General features: G+C 42.7%; 2 protein-coding genes across 2 annotated transcripts in view; both read right to left on the reverse strand.

The window, feature by feature from the left end:
• mcrip1 (MAPK regulated corepressor interacting protein 1) overlaps positions 1–18,952 on the reverse strand; it is a 362,891-nt gene that overhangs the window by 65,880 nt on the left and 278,059 nt on the right. The gene's annotated exons all lie outside the window — the stretch shown is intronic.
• Positions 1,415–18,542, reverse strand: LOC307155582 (tripartite motif-containing protein 16-like). Its single transcript, XM_079866333.1, has 6 exons — positions 17,438–18,542; positions 12,259–12,354; positions 11,930–12,163; positions 3,418–3,577; positions 2,920–2,967; positions 1,415–2,671 (listed from the first exon to the last, which is right to left on the reverse strand). Exons 1-6 carry the CDS (start codon positions 18,008–18,010, stop codon positions 2,151–2,153), a joined length of 1,632 nt encoding a protein of 543 aa, XP_079722459.1. The 5' UTR covers positions 18,011–18,542; the 3' UTR covers positions 1,415–2,150.

Consider the following 18,952-nt stretch of genomic DNA (forward strand, 5'->3'; position numbering starts at 1 on the left):
GCTCGCAGACATCGATGGCTGGCCGTTTTATACACAATGTCCCGGTGGCTTTGGACGGGGAGCATATTGTGCGAGGAACGGGGCGCGAGAGCAGCACCGGGAGTAAAGTGCTTGTCAGTAAGTGTGAGCGCTCGTGAGCGGGCACGGGACTTACATCCGTGATGTGACCGGCAGGGAGTGGCCATGTAACAGAGTGGGCAGTGAGTAGGTGTGGGCACGGGGTTGTGGGCACATATCCTACATCTAACACTTGAGCGGCTTTTGTCAGCTTTATGAGAGTGGGCTCCGTGAGAGACACAGGGGGTATAGTGCTTGTGTGCAGGGGTGAACACTGAAACGTGGGCACATTTTCTACACTTAAAACACATGGAGCGTGAGCCGGACAACTAGACATTATGCTCTTTTTGAGATTTCTCTGGGTCGCGTGATAACGGCGGTTGTATGCAGGCGAGCGGGTTGTATCACCGGCTCGTTGGCTGCGTAATACACATCTGCAGTAGCCATGACTACGGGGACTGACAGAGCGGAAAGCTTTGACGGTGGTCAGGCCGCGGCGGGACTTAACCGTCTTTTCCTCCTTTGAGCTGCTAGGAGGACTTCGCAGGCTCGGGTTTCAGCCCGGTCAGTTTTTTTTTTCGGTCCGAGTTGTGGGCGGGTTAGTTGAAAACGACGGTCGGGTGCAGGTTGTTTATACATTGACCAGCGCATCACTGGTGTCTATTTGTAGCCTAGAAATAGACGCACCCTAGCGGCTGCAAAATTTATTTTGCAGCCAAGGTAGTCTAGCAACTTTCCGTTGACTTTCGAGCTGGAAAAACCAAACTCTAGTCAGGCCAATCACATCGTGTATAGAGTCGGTGGGCGGGCTTAACATTATGACGACAGAGTTGTGACGTTCCGCGAGAATTCCCTGCTACTGGAACACAAAGAAGAGCGGCTGCTGCTGGCGAACAGCGGTCTTTCCAAACAGCTTTGTCTGTGACTCTGGAGGACTTGGAGTTAAGCTTTTCTTCATGAAAGAAAAAAAGAACGGCACTTAAGTCATTCTTAAAACAGGAAGGTGTGTTCGTAGTTTTGCCGACCAGATACGGCAAAAGTTTAATCTATCAACTAGCTCCACTGTTGGGAAATGCTCTGGTTGGTTGTAGCGCTGTCCTATTGCGTGCAGAGGGAATTTGAAAGACAACCGTTTATCCCGCCCCTCGGTTTGAGCCGTGTCTATGGTGAGTTGCCAGACCTAACATCTTGATGTTTTTTTTTCTTTAACTGGATTGTATGCTGTGTTCTCCATTTATGTTCATGTAGTGTCTATTGGTTGATCTGAAGTGAAATGGCTCGACTCTCCACACATCCATATAGAGAAGCAAGAAGAAAAAAAATACAGAAAAGAAAAAAGCACAGAGTAAATATTTTTGTGAAGCTGCACTTTTATTTTCCTTTATTTCATTTGCATCTTTTTCAGCTGGAATCTTTTCTTTTTATCCAGTACAGTGTACTAGCAGTACACTGCTTTTTGCAACAACACTGATACATTTCTCCATATCTGGACAGAACTATTTTACATCAACAACTTCATCAAATGTTGTGAAAGTCATTTATTTATTGTAAAGAGTTCATGATTCCCATCCCTTGTGACCCAATATCTGACGTCTCAGAAAGTGCTTCTTCATCCCTCATCTTCTGCATCACAATTTTCCTCACATTTTGAACTGTGATTGTTTTCCAGCACTATTTTCTCCACTACTAATGTAATTTTCCACATCTTCACTCCTTACATTGTTCACAACCATTTCTGTTATTTCATTATTCATTATTCCTTAATCTTTTCATTTTGTTTGTGTTTAATAATTGTATATGAAAGGTACTTTTAACAGTAATATTAAAATGATTGTGTCACTACAAAAAAAAAAAAAACTAAATGAATATGATTTCCATCAATACAATTATAGCTTGATATACACACACACACACACACCATTCTTACTGTCTCTATAAAGGATTTAATACACACATTTATTCTATTATTTCTGTGGCAGAAGTTAAGCTATTAAAGAAAATTAAAATAAGAGTATCTGTATTTCACTGTTACTGATTTATCGTGCAGCTCAAAGTATTATGGGTAAAATCTCTCTACAATCTGTTCTGAAACATCAACACAGTTTCACTGATGATCCAGAACTAACCCAAAACCCAGGACATAACGGCTGAGTGAATGTAGTCTGGACTGTGTGGATGAGGCTCACTGTGTCAGAGACGCTGTAGAAGGACATAGTTCCTGCACTGTGATCCACATACACTCCTATTCTTCCGCTGATGGACTTTACAGGCAGATCAGTGTGTATGTTATTGTGTCTGAATGTGTAACTAGAGGAAGAGCAGTCCAAACTCCAGGACTGATCATTATATCCAAACGCACACTCATAAACCAATCCCTTCCTGCTGATGCTCTTATATGACACTGATATAAACACACAACTCCCAGTCCACTCAATCTCCCAGTAACAGCGTCCACACACACTCTCTCTACACAACACTTGAGAATAACGATCAAATCTGTCTGGATGATCAGGATACGACTGCTCTGTGTCAGTGACAGTAATCACTCTGTTCCTCTCAGACAGACTGAGGTGTTTATTCACTGTGTTCAGATCCAGAGTGAGCTGATGGGAATCTGATGGAGAGAAAACACATCAGAAACAGGAATTATGAATCTGTCTGATCTTTTAATGTATCTGAACTCTTCATGAATCAATGTTCAATGTATCATCGGTGTCTCAGTACAGCTGACCAAATATCCTGTGCAAATCATCATTTACATGATCAATTATAAAACTCTTCTATCATGATTTATTTCTCCTTCTACAGGAAGAACATGAACACATTCAGTGAGTTTTTTCTGCTTGTTTTCTAGTGACTCACATTGTAGAAAGTCGTTCCTGGTCTTGGGATTCATGTTGGTGAAAGTGACTGTGGAAATAAACAGACATGAACAGTGTGAAGAGAAATGACAAGATAAAATACATTCATTTCTAAGACATTTCTAATATGATGTTCTATAATATTAGATGATGGACTCATTTCTGAGAGCAGATTAATAATCTCCAGAGGCTTCATTTATAAAACACACACATCGGATTGATCCTAAATTCCATGGATTTTATCCTCCGTCATGTGTATATAAACGCTTGTCCATGATGATGAGTCCATATTTCTGAATCATCAAGAGATATTTGTGGCCGTTCTGTAGGAGGATTTGATGGACTTGTTCACATTGCACTTGAATTTAAGATGATTTATAAACTGAGAATTTTCTGCAAAATGGATGTTTATAAATCATAGGAACATTTCGGAAACGGTTGTACGTTCAGATTTCGGATCTTTCTCACACGTCTGTATAAACGAGGCGCAGGACTTTACCTCCGTCTGAGATCTTCTTGATCTCCTCTTTGCAGAAATCCTCCAGTTTGTCTCTCAGCTGACAGACAGATTCTCTCATGCCATCAAAAGAGGAGAGAGAACTGAAGGAAACGTCGGGTTCGTCTGTAGATTCAGGAGGTGCTGAGAGAGACTGGAAACTCTACAGAAAACAGAAATCAAAACTCATCATCTCCACACTTCATCCAATAACCTGCACTATATCAGAGCGGCTCTTGTTGACTTGACTTCTCTTCAGTGACTCGCTTCAATCCAGCACTTTCACACAATCAACACATTCTTCTCATATTCATCATTTAATGCTACAAACTCTAGTATTTGACACTTAATAATAATAAAAAAAACAGTTTCCGGCTAATATAAGCCACAGGTTTTTTGTCGTCCCCCTCTCCTTGGAGCAGCACCGCCCCAAGACCAACACCAGATGTGTCAGTCTGGACAGTGAAGTGCTCTCCAAAGTCAGGGCTCTGGAGAACTGGATCTTTGCAGAGGGTCTCTTTTAAATCCAAAAAGGCTTTGTCTTGCTCCTCCCCCCATTGAAGCTGGGTGGAGCTTGACTTCCGAGTCAAGTCTGACAAGGGAGCTGCTCGTCGGGCAAAGTCCGGCACAAATCGGCGATACCAGCCCACCAGCCCTAGAAATTACCTGACGTCCTTCTTTGTCTGGGGCCTTGGACAGTCCTGTACTGCCTCGACTTTGTCCTTTTGCGGCCGGATCACACCACGATCCAGATCATGGCCAAGGTATTTGACCTCCTCCTGGGCTATGGTACACTTTTTTGGGTGGATGGTCAGGCCCGCTCGCTGAATGCGCTGCAATACCTCACCTAGCTGACGCTGATGCTCCCCCCAGGTGGCGCTGTACACCACTATGTCATCCAGGTATGCAGCAGCAAAAGAGTTTGTACCTGCCAACACAATATCCATAAGTCTTTGAAAAGTGGCTGGCGCCCCCTGCAGGCCAAATGGCATCACCACAAACTGGAACAGACCCTGCGGGTTCCGGAATGCAGTGTGCAGTGTCTGTCCTGGCTAAAGGCACCTGCCAGTATCCCTTGCATAAATCCAAGGTAGTGATGAAGGACGCTTTGCCGAGGCGCTCGATTAAGTCCTCGAGCCTAGGCATGGGGTAAGCGTCAAAGTGAGACGGGGCATTCACCCGCCGAAAGTCAATGCAAAAGCGCATAGTGCCATCCTTTTTGGGCACTAGCACCACAGGATTACTCCACTCACTGGAAGAGTGCTCAATCACCCCCAAGGCCAGCATCTCCTCCACCTCGGCTTTGAGAGATGGCAGAAGATGCTCAGGAACCCGGTACATTCTTTGGCGTATTGGGGTAGTGTCTTTGAGTGGAATGGAGTGTTCCACCACAGAAGTAAATCCTGGCTTTTCCTGAAACAGGTCAGGAGGGATGATTCCCTCTAGCTCCCTCTGTTGGTGGGAGGTCAAGTGGGATACATTCAGGGTAGACGCTGGCTGACTGGTGGGGAAGAATTGCTCTGGACTCTCCTCCTACTCCACCACAGCCTGCACCCGGAGTTGTAATCCTGGTTGTACGGCCCTCTCATGCCATTCTTTCAGGAGATTGACATGAAAGGTCTGTCTGTGTTTTCTTCTCCTAGGAAGGTCAATCTCATAGGTGGCCGGACCCATTTTCCGCACCACCTCGTATGGACCCTGCCACCTGGCAAGCAGTTTGTTTTCCGAGGTGGGCAGAAGAAGCAAAATTTTCTGCCCTGGGTTGAGGAGCCTCTGCCTGGCAGCCTTGTCATACCAGGCCTTCTGGTGCATTTGGGCCTGCTCCATGTTAGCCTGCACCAGCTCGGTCATTTCCTCCATCTTGTCCCTCATTTTGAGGACATGCATGAGGACGCTGTGAGACTTGGGGGTCTGAGGTCCCAGTCCTTCCCATTGGCCGCTACAAACTTTCTCAACATGCCCTTTAAAGTCTGGTTATAGCGTTCAACCAGGCCATCTGTCTGAGGGTGGTACGGGGTGGTCCGAATGCCCTTGATGCCTAGCAAGCTATAAACCTGTTTTAATGTCTTTGACAGGAAGGCTGTGCCCTGATCGGTTAGGACTTCCTGGGGAATGCCTTCCCTAGAAAATAGCTGCAACAGGGCCTGTGCAATTGGACCAGCAGTAACCTTGCGCAAAGGAAACGCCTCAGGGTAGCGAGTGGCATAGTCACAAATGACTAATATGTATTTGAACCCTGTTTGGGTTCCTTCCAGGGGCCCTACAATGTCAATGGCTATGCGAGAGAAGGGAACTTCTATGATCGGCAGTGGCTGAAGGGGATAAGGGCTAGTTTTCCTCTTGCTGGTGAACAGGCACTCGGGACAGGATTTACAGTATTGCCGCACCTCACTATTAAGCCCTGGCCAATAGAACCTGGCTGCAATACGCTCATAGCTTTTGGTGTTGCTCAAGTAACCTGCCCAAGGGATGGTATGCCCCATGGCTAACACCCATTCCCTCAACTGCTTAGAAACCACCAGCTGCTCTGCCCTGCCCTCTCCTGGCTCATGGTAAAGCAATCCCTCCTTCACTACGTAGCCTTCTCCAGACAGTGAAGTAGGCATCTCAGTGAACACACCATCTACTTGTGTGACCCTGTCATACGCTTTTTGCAAAGTGGGGTCCTCTCTCTGCAGCTGCTCAAAATTATCTGGGACCTCACCCCAATCATCCACTGGCTGGGTGAGTTGTAGCTCTTCATAGCTCTCCATGGTGCCCACTAGCCTAGCCTGCCTCCGCTGTCTTCTGGTCTTCCTGTACCTTGTTTTGGCTGGAGGAGTATTCTCCCCCTCTGGAAAAGGCAACTCTGACAGGCTATTTGGCTCAGTCGATTCATCGGTCTCTCCTTTCTCAGGGTCCTGTGTTTTGCTCTGGGATCGAGTAATGACCATATTCACTGGCCTGCTGGACCGCACTAATTCCGGTAGCACAATAATGTCCTAGCCTATTACAACAGGATGGCTCAGCCTCTCCACCACACCAACCATCATCTGGTATGTCTGGCCTCTAATATTCATGTACACTTCGGCTGTCGGATACTCATGTTCATATCCATTGACACACAGAACCTTCAGCTTCCTACCATGCACAAAGTCCCTCTTCTCCACTAGGTGGGTCTGCACAAGTGTTTGGGTACTTCCTGTGTCTAGCAGGACAGTAGCATCTTTTCCATTAACAAGGACCGGCATTGTCTGTAACCTTCCCATAAAACATATATTGCCCTCTTCTGGACGGGGAATACAGCTATGGCTGGAGTGCTTGGGCTTCCTGTTCGGGCATTCAGGCTTTATATGTCCTTCCTGACCACAAAAATAGCATACCACCGGACCTCCGGTTCTTGGCTCTAGGCTATCTCCGGGCTTGGTTGGGACAAAATAGTTCCGGGCAGGCATTCTACTGGGCTCACTAGCCTTTGCACCACTCCCCTGACCAAAGACCTCACACCTACCACGGGCTGCTGGTCTTGGCTGTGACTCCAGCCGGAAGTGCTTGTGGCCCCGTCGGGCCGCCATGAAGTTCTCCACCAGCTCCGCCGCCCTTTGACCATTCTGGGGATTGTGCTCCTTCACCCAGACTCGAATGTCCGGTGTCAGAGTGCGGAGGTACTGTTCCAGGATGAGCATCTCGCTGATCTCTTCAACCGACTTATTTGCCGGCCTAATCCACTTCTGAAATAAATCCCTGAGGCGGGTGTACAGCTCACGGGGGGTCTCTCCTGGCCTGACATCCGGTTCACGGAACCTCCTCCGGTACACCTCCTCATTGATTTCATACTTGTGCAGTATTGCCTCCTTCACACTGTCGTACTCCATTAACTGGTCCATACCCATGGCCACATAGGCGCTGTGGGCTTTCCCAGTGAGGTATGGCACCAGAAACACTGCCCAGTCCTCTCTGGGCCAGCGGTAAGCTGTGGCCAGCCGCTCGAACGTGGTGAGGTACTGTTCGATGTCGTCCCCCTCCTCGAACCTTGGAATGGCCTATCTGGCCCAGGCCGCTGGAGCTGCAGGTACTACTGGTGCCACCGGCGCCACTGGAGCTTGAATTGGAGCCGGACCTGGAGCTGCTGGTGCTGGTGCAGGTGCTACCGGCGCTGCTGGTACTGGTGCTGCCAGCTGAACTTGCGCTCCTGGTTGAGGCCCTGGTAGAGTGGTAGGCGGATGCCTCCTCTCTGCGTCCACATCATCCCTCAACTGGTTCAGCTGTATCTGCACACTCCTCCAGCGCTGCTCCTGCTTATACGCCGCCCTCTCATGTGTCTGCAGAGTCTTCTCAAGGAGAAGTCCCCTCTGTCTGGTCTCCGCCCAATGCTTGGGCCCCAGCATCGCCATCTGGGAGTTCATCTGTCTCCTCCTCAACCTCCTTCGGGTCACCTTTGGCTAGCCTCCGGTATGCCATTTTCCCCCGGGACTGGTGCCGTTTTCCTCCTCTATTAGCAAGTGTCGGTCAGCGTACCACCCCACTTCTGACACCAAATGTGAGAGACCGAGCGTCACCCCATGTATTGGAATGTGTAGGCTCACTGGCTTTAGATGGTGGAGGTGGAAAATACGGTTACCAGAGCTCAATTGTTCCAAAAATATAATAAAGTTTATTTATATTTTAACTCAAAAGTCAAGAAAACACAATAATAAAAAATAAATCAAAATGGCACAATGCTTCTAGCTTTCAATGATAGTACAGCAAACACTTTGTACATAGCCTCACAGCAAGCTAGTACTCACCCTCCCTCTCCCTACTGCAGAATGAGGCCCTCTTAAATAGGCCAAAGCATTAGGCCAAATTGGTCCATTCAGGGCTAATTGGACCATACCAACAATCAGGGTATTATCTTTAGCCTAAGGCCATAAATAAGCTATAAACTAAGTAGAAAATAAACATTACATGAAAACGAAATATTATCATCATATCACAAACTACATATACAACATTTACACCACCTATTCACACCACACGTATACATACAAAACATTACTACAAACAAACACCCCTGTGAACAATGCTCTGCACCCTCTGCTGTGGGACGGGGAGAAATACTGCCCCTACAGCGGCGCGCGCATCTGCATAGGAGCAGTCGAACCGGACCGGGAAGCAGGAAATGCGTGAGTAGCAATATGTATGATTTAACCAGGATTTTAGACAGAAACACGGAGTAAATGGGACATGAACTAGTGGGTACCGCACTACATGTCATAGAGGTGGTAAATGTGGTAAACGAGAAATGTGATAAACAAATGTGGTAAAAGAGGTGGTAAACGAGACATGTTTCAAAGGTCATAGATGTTTTTCAAAGAACTTGTTCATGTCTATTAGACACATGTAGAAAGAAAAAAGAAATACCAGGTTCCCATTACTTCTCTTTCTTTGCACTGAGCAATTTACTAACACAAACATGTTAAAATTTTTGCATGAAAGGGCAGCTCTTCTGAAAATGCTAAATGTACATTTATTATTTATTATTACATTAGTTTGTCTCTCTCTGTGCCCATTTTGATGAAGCTAAATTCTCAATAAAATTGTTTTCATTGGTATATTTGACCGTTTCTGTTGTCAAACAACGGAATGAATATGAAATGGTGACTGAAACGCGACCCATTAAGACATAACCAGCTCTCCCTTACAAGATGTTAATCTGCACAAAAATCCTGATAATCGAGCCGTCGTCTGATGAAATCAAATACACATAAGATAAAGACAATATCTGTGCTGTAATTTCGCCTATACTTGCATGTAAAATTAGAGAAGCAACATAATATCTGTGTTTAAGCGCTCCTCCTCTCTGCAGCGCGAGACGCAGACAGAGAGTGAGAGAGAGAGAGAGTTGTGCGCGCTGGGAGAGCAGTACCGGCGGTACCGGTAGATTCAGAAACTAAATAAGGTTTGGGCGCTTGTTTGAAGGGGAAAAAAATCTCTAAATGGATCTGCAATGTCACTAAGTTGGCAACACTGTGTATCTCCATTTCTCCAACTAGGGGTTGGGCCACGGGTCAAACAGAAAATACGCGCTGCGTTAATCGCGCGTTAAAAAAATTAGTGCCGTTAATATGATTTTGCGTTAACGCGTTAATAACGCGCTAACTTTGACAGCACTAATATATATATATATATATATATATATATATATATATATATATATACTTAAAGGGGTCATATAATGCCATTTTTGTACAAGCTAATATGATTCTTTAGGGTCTAAATTAAAAGTTTGTAATATACTTTAATTAAAAATTCTCATTAGTATTGTAAGAAAACACTCATTTTACCTGGTAAAAAACAGCTCTGTTTTCAGCACGCCGTTTAAGTGCATACGTCTTTAAATGATAATGAGCTTTGCTCACCCCACCCTCTGTTCTGTGTGTACACCGTTTCTAACACAATAACACAATAACCATAACGCGTTGTTCATTATAAACGTGGGATTCTGAATTATATTGAGAACGTCGTACATAGAAAACATGCCGTAATGTACCCTGAGTGTAAACCTGCATTCATCATGAAGCGTGCAGCAAGCGATATGCAAAAATTAATATAAATATTAATATAAAGGTTAATAAAACGTTACACTCACTTCAGTTCTTCTAGAGGTGCAGCAGGAACACGAATAGTTAGTACCGATCCTATTTTCAGGAACAGCTTCTTAGCAAAACCAGCTTTACTGGCCCTCGTTTGTAAAGCAGTCTGGTGTGAAATGACTCGCACAAAAATGAAAGCATTGAGGTTGATCGTGGGGAATCCCCGTGAGGGAATCCCTGCGTCAATGCTTTGGGAATATTCCATCAAAAACATCAAAATGACTGCTGTGTTCCTTATTACACCCAAGGCCACAATCGCTTAGACGCCATTCTTCTCCAGCATATCAATGCGCTATGATGACAGACAGCTCGCTCACGAGCGAGGGCGGGTCTGTGTTGAAACGCTGCTGTCAATCACAATCATGGGGGGGCGTCGATTTTGTGAAGTCACAAAATCGAACGGCTTGATTTCAGAGAGGGTCAAACATATGAGGAGATTAAAAAAAAAACACTGGATGGATTTTTATCATTTTATGATGGTTGTGTACAGGCACTGCCAACACACATTTCAGTACAATCAACTTGTAAAAGTCAGCGTTTCAAATTTTATTGAAGGTTCCCCGGGCGCCGCCATTGATTAGCGGACCCCCACCTGCTGTTAGCATTCCATTGACTCCCATTCATTTTGGCGTCACTTTGACAGCGAATAACTTTACATCTGAGGCGTTTAAAGACTCCATTTGTCCATTTTTTATTTCTAAAGAAACACGAAAATGTATAAAAGGCTCCATTACCTTGTAGCTTACGCTATGGCCCCGTAGAAGCAATTTTTGTAAAAATAAGCTAACGATTGCGTCATAACCTGCGACTCTCTGTCGCACAGTAGAGAAATTACCGTATGGACAGGAGGAGAAGCTCGCGGGCAATCGGGGGGATGTGGAGGCAAAATGACAAAATAATTAATCAGAATACTTTAATAAGTTTATCCTGCTCCTAGTTCATGGACACCTCCTACTCACGCTCTCTGTCTCTGCAAGTTTCGGAAGGGAATGATTCAGATTTCTCTTGGCACAGCTACTAGAAGACAGACAGGTTGCTCACGTCACATCTACGTCGTCAAGCTCAGTTTGAGTCTGCGCAGTACGCTCGACCCCCAGGAAGTCAGTGCTTCTAATTGACTTCAACTGTCTCCGTTGAAACCTGTGGGGTCGCAGTGTCCATTTCTTTTACTGTCTATGGTAAAAGTGCATGTACCATTATATGACCCCTTTAAGAGTAGATTGAATGTAATGCTTTCAGACACTTAATTATTATACACTTAATTATAACTATTTTAATTAAATTAATGTCTTAAAGTCTAACTTTATATTACATGCAATTAGCTAATATTTAGAGAGCTTTTTGACCAACAATTTCATAATTAATTATATTACCTTTGAAATATGGTTAGTTGCAGCTGAATGAATTGACACACATTTATGATAAACTAAAATATACTCAATGTAATTTCTATTGAAATTTGTTTTGTTTGTTTAATTTTATCAACATTATCAATATTATCAATTTTGAAGATCACCTGACCTAATTTTGGTGCCAATTACTGAAATTATTTTAGTAGAAATAAAAGATTTCATTAAAAAGATGATGAAAAATCTAGTTGGCTGGATATTGATCCCATCAAGTTCACTGATTTCATCAAGACAGAAGAAACCAGAAGGAAAAATGAGTTAATATTTAATGGTAAATTTCCCAGGGCTTTGTAAGTGTGTCTCTTTAAACAGAAGATGATCAGATGAGAGTCTGACTGATGATGATATGATAACACAACACTTGACTGAATCTGACTGAATTCCTGACAACATCTCAGTCAACGGCTCATTCTGCTCTCATGAAATGTTTCTCTGTCATAGCAGGATCTTGCTCAAGTCCACTATGATCCTGTTCTTCTAGATCTCTGTTACCTGCAGGAACTGGATGTGATCTTGTGTGTGTGAAAGCTGCTCCAGCTCAGCGTCTCTCCTCCTCAGATCATTGATCTCCTGCTCCAGTCGCTCCAGTCGTCCTTCAGCTCGACTCACTGCAGTCTTTTCCTGATCTCTGATCCGCTGTGTGACCTCAGAGCGGCTTCTCTCAATGGAGCGGATGATCTCAGTGAAGATCCTCTCACTGTCCTCCACTGCTGTCTGTGCAGAGCGCTGTTACACACACATCACAATCACACAGTGGCTTCAGCACGACTGACAGAGTCCAAACTGAGACGTCTCAAACTTCTCTTCTTCTCCAGACTCACCTTATGAGACTTCACAGCCTCTCTCAGATGCTGAAGATCTTTCTGTCTCTGCTGGATTCTCTGACGGATCTTCATCTGCGTCTCCTTCAGCTGTTTCTGGAGGACAAACCAATGACAGGGAATGACACATAAAACTGCTGTCATTAAAGTTACATGAATCCAGAGTTGGTGAAGTGGTTAAAGTGGTTTACTGTCTGGTTCAAACCACAGACTCATGGTTTCCTGAAATGAATGCAGAGCATATGAGCGGAGTGGAGCGGTGAGAATCTCAGCTCATCTCTCACGGAACTGTTCACCCCTCCGCTCCCCCGCTCAAAGCTACATCAGGCCGCTCCGCTCATTATCGCTCAGTGCTCAACGCAGTTTGCTTCGCGCTCCACTCAAATCGCCCCCGCTCGCTCCAAAAAAGGAAAAAAATCTACATGTATATGATCACTTTTAGCTTAGACCACAGCCTTACCTCCTAAAGAACTAATGAGCAACAACAACATTTTTCAAATAGAAATGTTTTATTTCAAATTACAAATTAGGCCTATGTAAGAAAGAATATAGCCTACACAAAAAGTCCTGTAAAATTAAACGAATAAATGGGCCTAATAATATAAATAAAAACTATATAAACAAAAATATACATACATTTTTTTTTAAGTAAATTAACTATTATGCCAGAATTTTTATAAGTAAACTTTTGCGCAACGCGCACGATTAAAATTAAAATTGGCTTATATCCATTGTACACACACTCCGTCCTTTTAAAAATGCCGCTCTGCGCTCTGTCCAAGATCCGCCCGCTCACATGCTCTGAATGAATGTCAGCAGTATTTCATCAGTGCCTAGTTTTATATCATTACTATCATCATTTAGCCTACTCTCCCTCATGTCGCTCCAAACCTGTATGACTTGCTGTCTATTGTGAGACACAACAGAATAGGGCTGAACGATTAATTGCATTTGCGATAATATCGAGATATGATGAAATGCGATTTTTTTAACCATAAAACTGCGATTACACCCTGGTCACATGACACGCGAGAGTAAACCAGTCTGTATTGCAGATGAAGCATCAACTTGGCACACTGCTCATATGGCCTGGCATAGGCTACAGGAAATAACAGTTTGTTTAATTTATGTGATATTTTGTTATAGATTCTCTCCAGCGATTCTGTATCGATTAAGACAATTTCAGATTTATGTCTGAGCTTAGTTCCCTCTGAGGTCTGAGCTGTTTTCTGGGCCCTGGAGGTGTTCTGACATGCTCTGACATTTCTGGTTATTTCTGTTACTTGTGACATTTTCATGGCTAAAGACTAATTACACTGTATTCAGCACAAACTCTGCTACAATAATATATCAGCAGCATGTATGTAAAAGTTTGTAGTTCTGAGATAATGACATTTATGCGTGGTTTGTGAAAATACAAAAAAAAATTCTCACTGAAATAAGGCCATGAAACCCATACTGATTATTTCTTCACAAGACTTTTGAAAATTGTATGACGTAGCCTAGAATATTTGCTCCAAAACTATGTGAAAATCACCCTGACTGCTCATTCAGAGAAGACAATATATTGATTTAAAAATTTTACGACGTGTTTTGTGTTAGAAAGCTTTATGCGGGAGCTCATTAATATGTAAGCTTTTCTCACCTGAGAAAGACAAAGAACCTCCCCTAACGGCCCTATTAGGAGCTATCAGGCCCTGCCATTCTGAGCAACCTTGCACAATACTGTAAATGAGGAGATTTAAAAAAGAATGGCTTTTAAATTGTTTGGATTTATTTACAACACAACATAATCCAAAGATACACAACAAATGCCAAAAAAGCACTTCAAAGACAGACCTTTGTGCCATTCCTAAAAACATTGTACATACCTTTAATTTCCAAGATTTTCACTTTACCGTGTTCACGTATAGAGACTCATGTGAATGTTGAAGTCCTCAGTGGCATCTGGGCCCTGAAAAAAAAAAAAAAGTGAACATACTGATATCAAGAGAAAGGCCTGCACGATTCTGGAAATAAATATTAGATTTTTCTGGTTAAAATTGCTTTTTAAAATTCCTTTTTAAAATTCACAGAATGTTTCCATCTGTTATGATGATATGAAATGAGATAATAATAAAAACATGAAGCCGTTTGGTGCGTTTTGCTTTCATCCAAAATATGATACAGTACATTCAAACGCGATCGCTATCAAAAATATGATACATTCAAACGCGATCGCGCTCAAATATAAAACATTATGGTTACCATATACATATCTACGTTTGAGCAGATATCCACACAGTAACAGTAAACACGGGTCTAAATATTATAATATTCCCCATATATCTAGCAACAGTTCAACTGCAACATGACATTTATGCAACAATAACAAACTAATATGTAAGAATTTCTTACCTTATCTTTCTTGTCTTCAAATCGCGTTCTTCTTCTTCTGAGGTAGCCTAAATCCAATGTAAGCTCAGGCACGTCTTTCAAACCCGACGAAAAGTGAAGTGTTTTGTTGTTGAGGTAATGAGAGTCCGCGTTCCATGTGGAGATTTGCATGTGAATCTCTTTTGCGCGAGTGGGCGTGGCCGAATTAAAAATAATTAGGAAGCGTTAAAGAAGCTGGACATCTTGTTGGTTTTATACAAATTACTTAAACAGAGAATATTTGTTTTCGTTTTGAATCCGATCATTTAAAAGTACACACTTAAATGTTTATAAAGGTATATGGCTCATAAATGTGTGACAAGTATTCGCTGAGTTTTGTTTCAGTTTATAGACGTGCTCAAGAAAAAAAAGTTCACCGCGACGGAGAGGCAGAACGCACACCGTTTATTTTCTTTATTTTACTTTATTATGCACAATGTTTTGGTTTGATTGTAAGTGGACACATACAAAAGGAGAAATATCACAGATTATTTTTTTATATTTCTTTTTTCTGTATGACTATAAATGACTGAGTAATTTAAGTTTATAGTGCTACAATGTGGAGAAAATCCAGCAAAACGCGCCCGCGCGTTTGTCGACCTCAGAGGGTTAAACACAGATACGTGATGACGCTACGTGTGCTTTATAAACAACCATATTCTGCTTGCTTCTAATTCCTTTGTCACACACACGCACACACACATACACACACACACACGACACCACACCACTCAAACCTTCAAAAGAATAATCTTTCATAAAGTTCGGAAAAGTTGAAGCGAATTACAAGGACATTCGCGGGCTTCATTGCACAAGATATAGCCTACGCTATGAGATACGCGCGGTTTGCTTGATGTTACTTTTGTAGTGCGCGCCAGTGCGGTCTCGCCCGCCGGAATTATACTTACAAATGTTCTACGAAGGCATCATATGTCTTTTGGAATGCAGTTGACTTATATATTAAAAATATGAAAATCACTGACAGAAGCTGCTTTCAATTTCAAATACTCACGCGTGCTTTGCGAAGAGCTGAAATAAGTGTGAACTGAACACTTCAGTTTTCAGTTATGTTTTCAGACACGTAATTGCATGTTAATTGCTATTAAATGAAAATGTATTATAGTATAAATGTACATATAAAGCAATTAGCTGAACTTAAGAGTGACTTTTTGGCCCACTTAAAGGGGTACTTCACCTCTGGAAAAATGAATGTGTATTTAAAATGGGTCATTTATGTAAAAGAAATGTGAAATTATTTTTGAATTTGGAGCTTTCTAGACTGAGAAAAGCCAGAAAATGTATTTTTGGCTCATGTGGATGAAAGACAACAACTCCCAGAATGCACTTGCTTCGCTGCCCTAGGAGGCCACTCCCAAGCCACGCCTACCGGTAAGAGAGCGCAGTTAAACAACAAGGCTACTAGTGAGTCTCCGTGACGAGTCTGCCCGGGATTTCGAGATCGCCCAGAATGTCCGGGATTCAGCTTTTGCGTTCTACAGTCGCCATTCATCATGTTTACTGTGGCGAGCAGGACGAGGCTGAAGGGCCGTGGGAGAACGGCGCGAGGCCGGTGGCGTGATTACTGATGAGCGTTACCTGTGAGACGCACCGGTCTCGTATCTCTCACGGAGGAGCAGGAATTTTCTTAGCAATGTTAAAACGCACATCAACCGATCACGTGTTTAGCGTTCATGTAAACACTACATTCAGATTCACCAATCGGAATGAATTCAGTTAGATTGAAACAAAAGGTGTGCATACAAACAATGAATGGCGACTGCAGAAAGCAAAAGCCGAATCCCGGACATTTTGGACGATCTCGACAGCCGGACATGTCAGGGAAAAAGAGGATGGTATCCCCTACTACTCAGCTTTCTCCACAGAACAAGAGCCTGTTAGCTAAGCTTCCAAATAAAGACGGCTGACACTGCTTGTACATTCTGTGAGTGAGATCCCACCTCCTGTGGGCGGGTTGAACACATGCGGAACAGCTCCTCCTACTGGCTGTAGTCTTTAGCCTCTGTCCAAAAAATCCTCCAATGACGCAAAATGACGATTTTTGCGTCATCGGAGGATAATTTCCAGACAAAAAATACATAATTCTCTCATCTCAGGGGGATATGAGGGTGGAAAGCACGGTAATTCGAAAATACTACAGGTTTTCTACTAATACAAAGCTTAATGCTAAATCCTGAAGTATCCCTTTAAGTAAGATTTAAGTATATAATGTAATTTCATAATTCTATTGAGTTAAACTGAAATATTAAATATTATTAAAATGTACTTTAAAGTAAAACTTTTCATTTTACATGATAAAAAAGTGTACTTTATAAAGTGTACTTATGAAACAGTCATGAAAGTTGACTCTCTTTTATTGCACTTAAGTGGCCTTTAATTTAATTAATATTATATTATCTGCAAATACAGTTTTGTTTTGTTTTAAATATACTTTTAATTTGAAGTACACTACAAGTGCATGTCAATACACTTAAGCGTACTCCTTTCTTTAACAACTAGTTGTTTAGATTACTTTTATGCTTTTTCTCCTTTTTGGAGCTTGAAACTTTTTTACTCCATTGACTTACAATGACTATCTCACAGACTTTCAATGTATAAACTAAAATAGATGAGACATTCTTCAAAATGTCATCTTTTATTTTCCACAGAAGAAACTCAGTCAAACCGGTTTGGGACAACATGAGTAAATGAGTGAGTAAATAAAGACACTTTCATTTCTGTGTGATCAATCCCTCTCAGTTCATACCTGTGTCTCTGTCCTCTGTGCTGCAGTTGATACAGTGTTGTGGTTTTTATGTTCATACTCTTTACATCGCAAACAAATGCATTCTTGATCAGTGATACAGAACATTTCTAGCTCTTTATCATGTTTACGGCAGATCATGTCCTGCAGTCGTCCAGTGGCATCAATCACTTTGTGTGGCTTACGAGAGTGAAATTCCTCATGACGGTCAAAATGAGTTTGACAGTAAGATTCCTGACACACCAGACAGGACTTGACGGCTTTGTATTTTCTTCCAGTACAGACGTCACACTGCACGTCTCCAGCTCCAGCGTAACAGTCAGCAGGAAGTTTAGTCTTCTTCAGTTTCTCCACCACTTCAGCCAGAATGTTGTTTTTAGCTAAAGCAGGTCTTGGACTGAAGGTCTGTCTGCACTGAGGGCAGCTGTAGACTCTCTTCTCATCCTCCTGATCCCAGCAGTCTGTAATACAGATCTTACAGTAACTGTGTCCACAGGGAATGGCCACTGGATCCTTCAGGAGATCCAGACACACTGGACACGTGAACTCATCCTGAGAAATTCTGGCTTCAGCCATTTTACTGCATGAATACAGAGAGACACAAACACACAACAGCTCAACAATACTTCAGTTTCTGTTTCTTCTTCTTCTTGTAGTTTCCGGCAGGCTAGACGCAGCTATGGCGTTTGCTGCCCTCCTCTGTTCTCTAATCGCTATTTACAGCTTATTTAACACTACTTGTTTATATCTTTTTATATACTCCAATGTTTCTCAGATACTCCATCAGTTTTTTCAATTTGGTCCAACTGTCCAAATTCAATAAAGAGCATAAATTAAAAACAGTTTCTCCAGTTGCTCCCAGTTCCCTGAACAATTTCTTCCTTTGATGAGAGTACCTCCTACACTGCACTAATACATTCACACTGTCCATCAGGATGTTTACCAATCAGAGCCAGCCCACTCCTCAGCCCACAATGCCCAAACCTCAATCTGGATAAGACTACTGCATCTCTTCTCTAACATCTATAATTACATCTGTCTTTCTCTACCATTCTTTGTTCTGAATAATAAGCTCTCCCATTCATTTCACAATCCCATGACCTTTGCCACATTTCTTTTACTGACCAATTTATTAGTTCTGTGTAATCTGGTGACCCATACTGCAAATTTAGTTGAACCATTTCCTCCTGCACTGCTTTCTTTGCCACCTCATCTGCCTCCTCATTACCCTCCACACCCATATGTGCCGGAACCCACAAAAACCCCACCTCATACCCTGCTTTGTGAATTCTATACAACACCTGTAAAATTTCCACAAGTAAGTCGGGTCTGGACTTAGTTTTGGTATCTTTAATTGTCAGTTTCTGTTTCTCTGAACTGAGGAGTTCAAATAGTTTCCTGCTTCTGTTTGAGTGACGTGTGTAAAACAGGAGTGTCTGTAAAGCAGCTTCCTCGTTCCTGGTGAAAGAGAGTCTTTGCACATAAAGTACTGCTTTGTTTATGTGCTCTTCTAGTGGA

The sequence above is a fragment of the Squalius cephalus genome (genome assembly GCF_949319135.1).
Source record: "Squalius cephalus genome assembly, chromosome: 1".
Lineage (NCBI taxonomy): Eukaryota > Metazoa > Chordata > Actinopteri > Cypriniformes > Leuciscidae > Squalius > Squalius cephalus.

Coding starts and splice junctions, on each gene's coding strand:
- LOC307155582 (XM_079866333.1), bottom strand. CDS start 18,010: ATGGCTGAAGCCAGAATTTCTCAGGATGAGTTCACGTGTCCAGTGTGT. Junction 12,164..12,258: donor AGGCTGTGAAGTCTCATAAG/GTGAGTCTGGAG, acceptor TGTGTGTAACAG/CGCTCTGCACAGACAGCAGT. Junction 2,672..2,919: donor CAGGAACGACTTTCTACAAT/GTGAGTCACTAG, acceptor TCTCTCCATCAG/ATTCCCATCAGCTCACTCTG.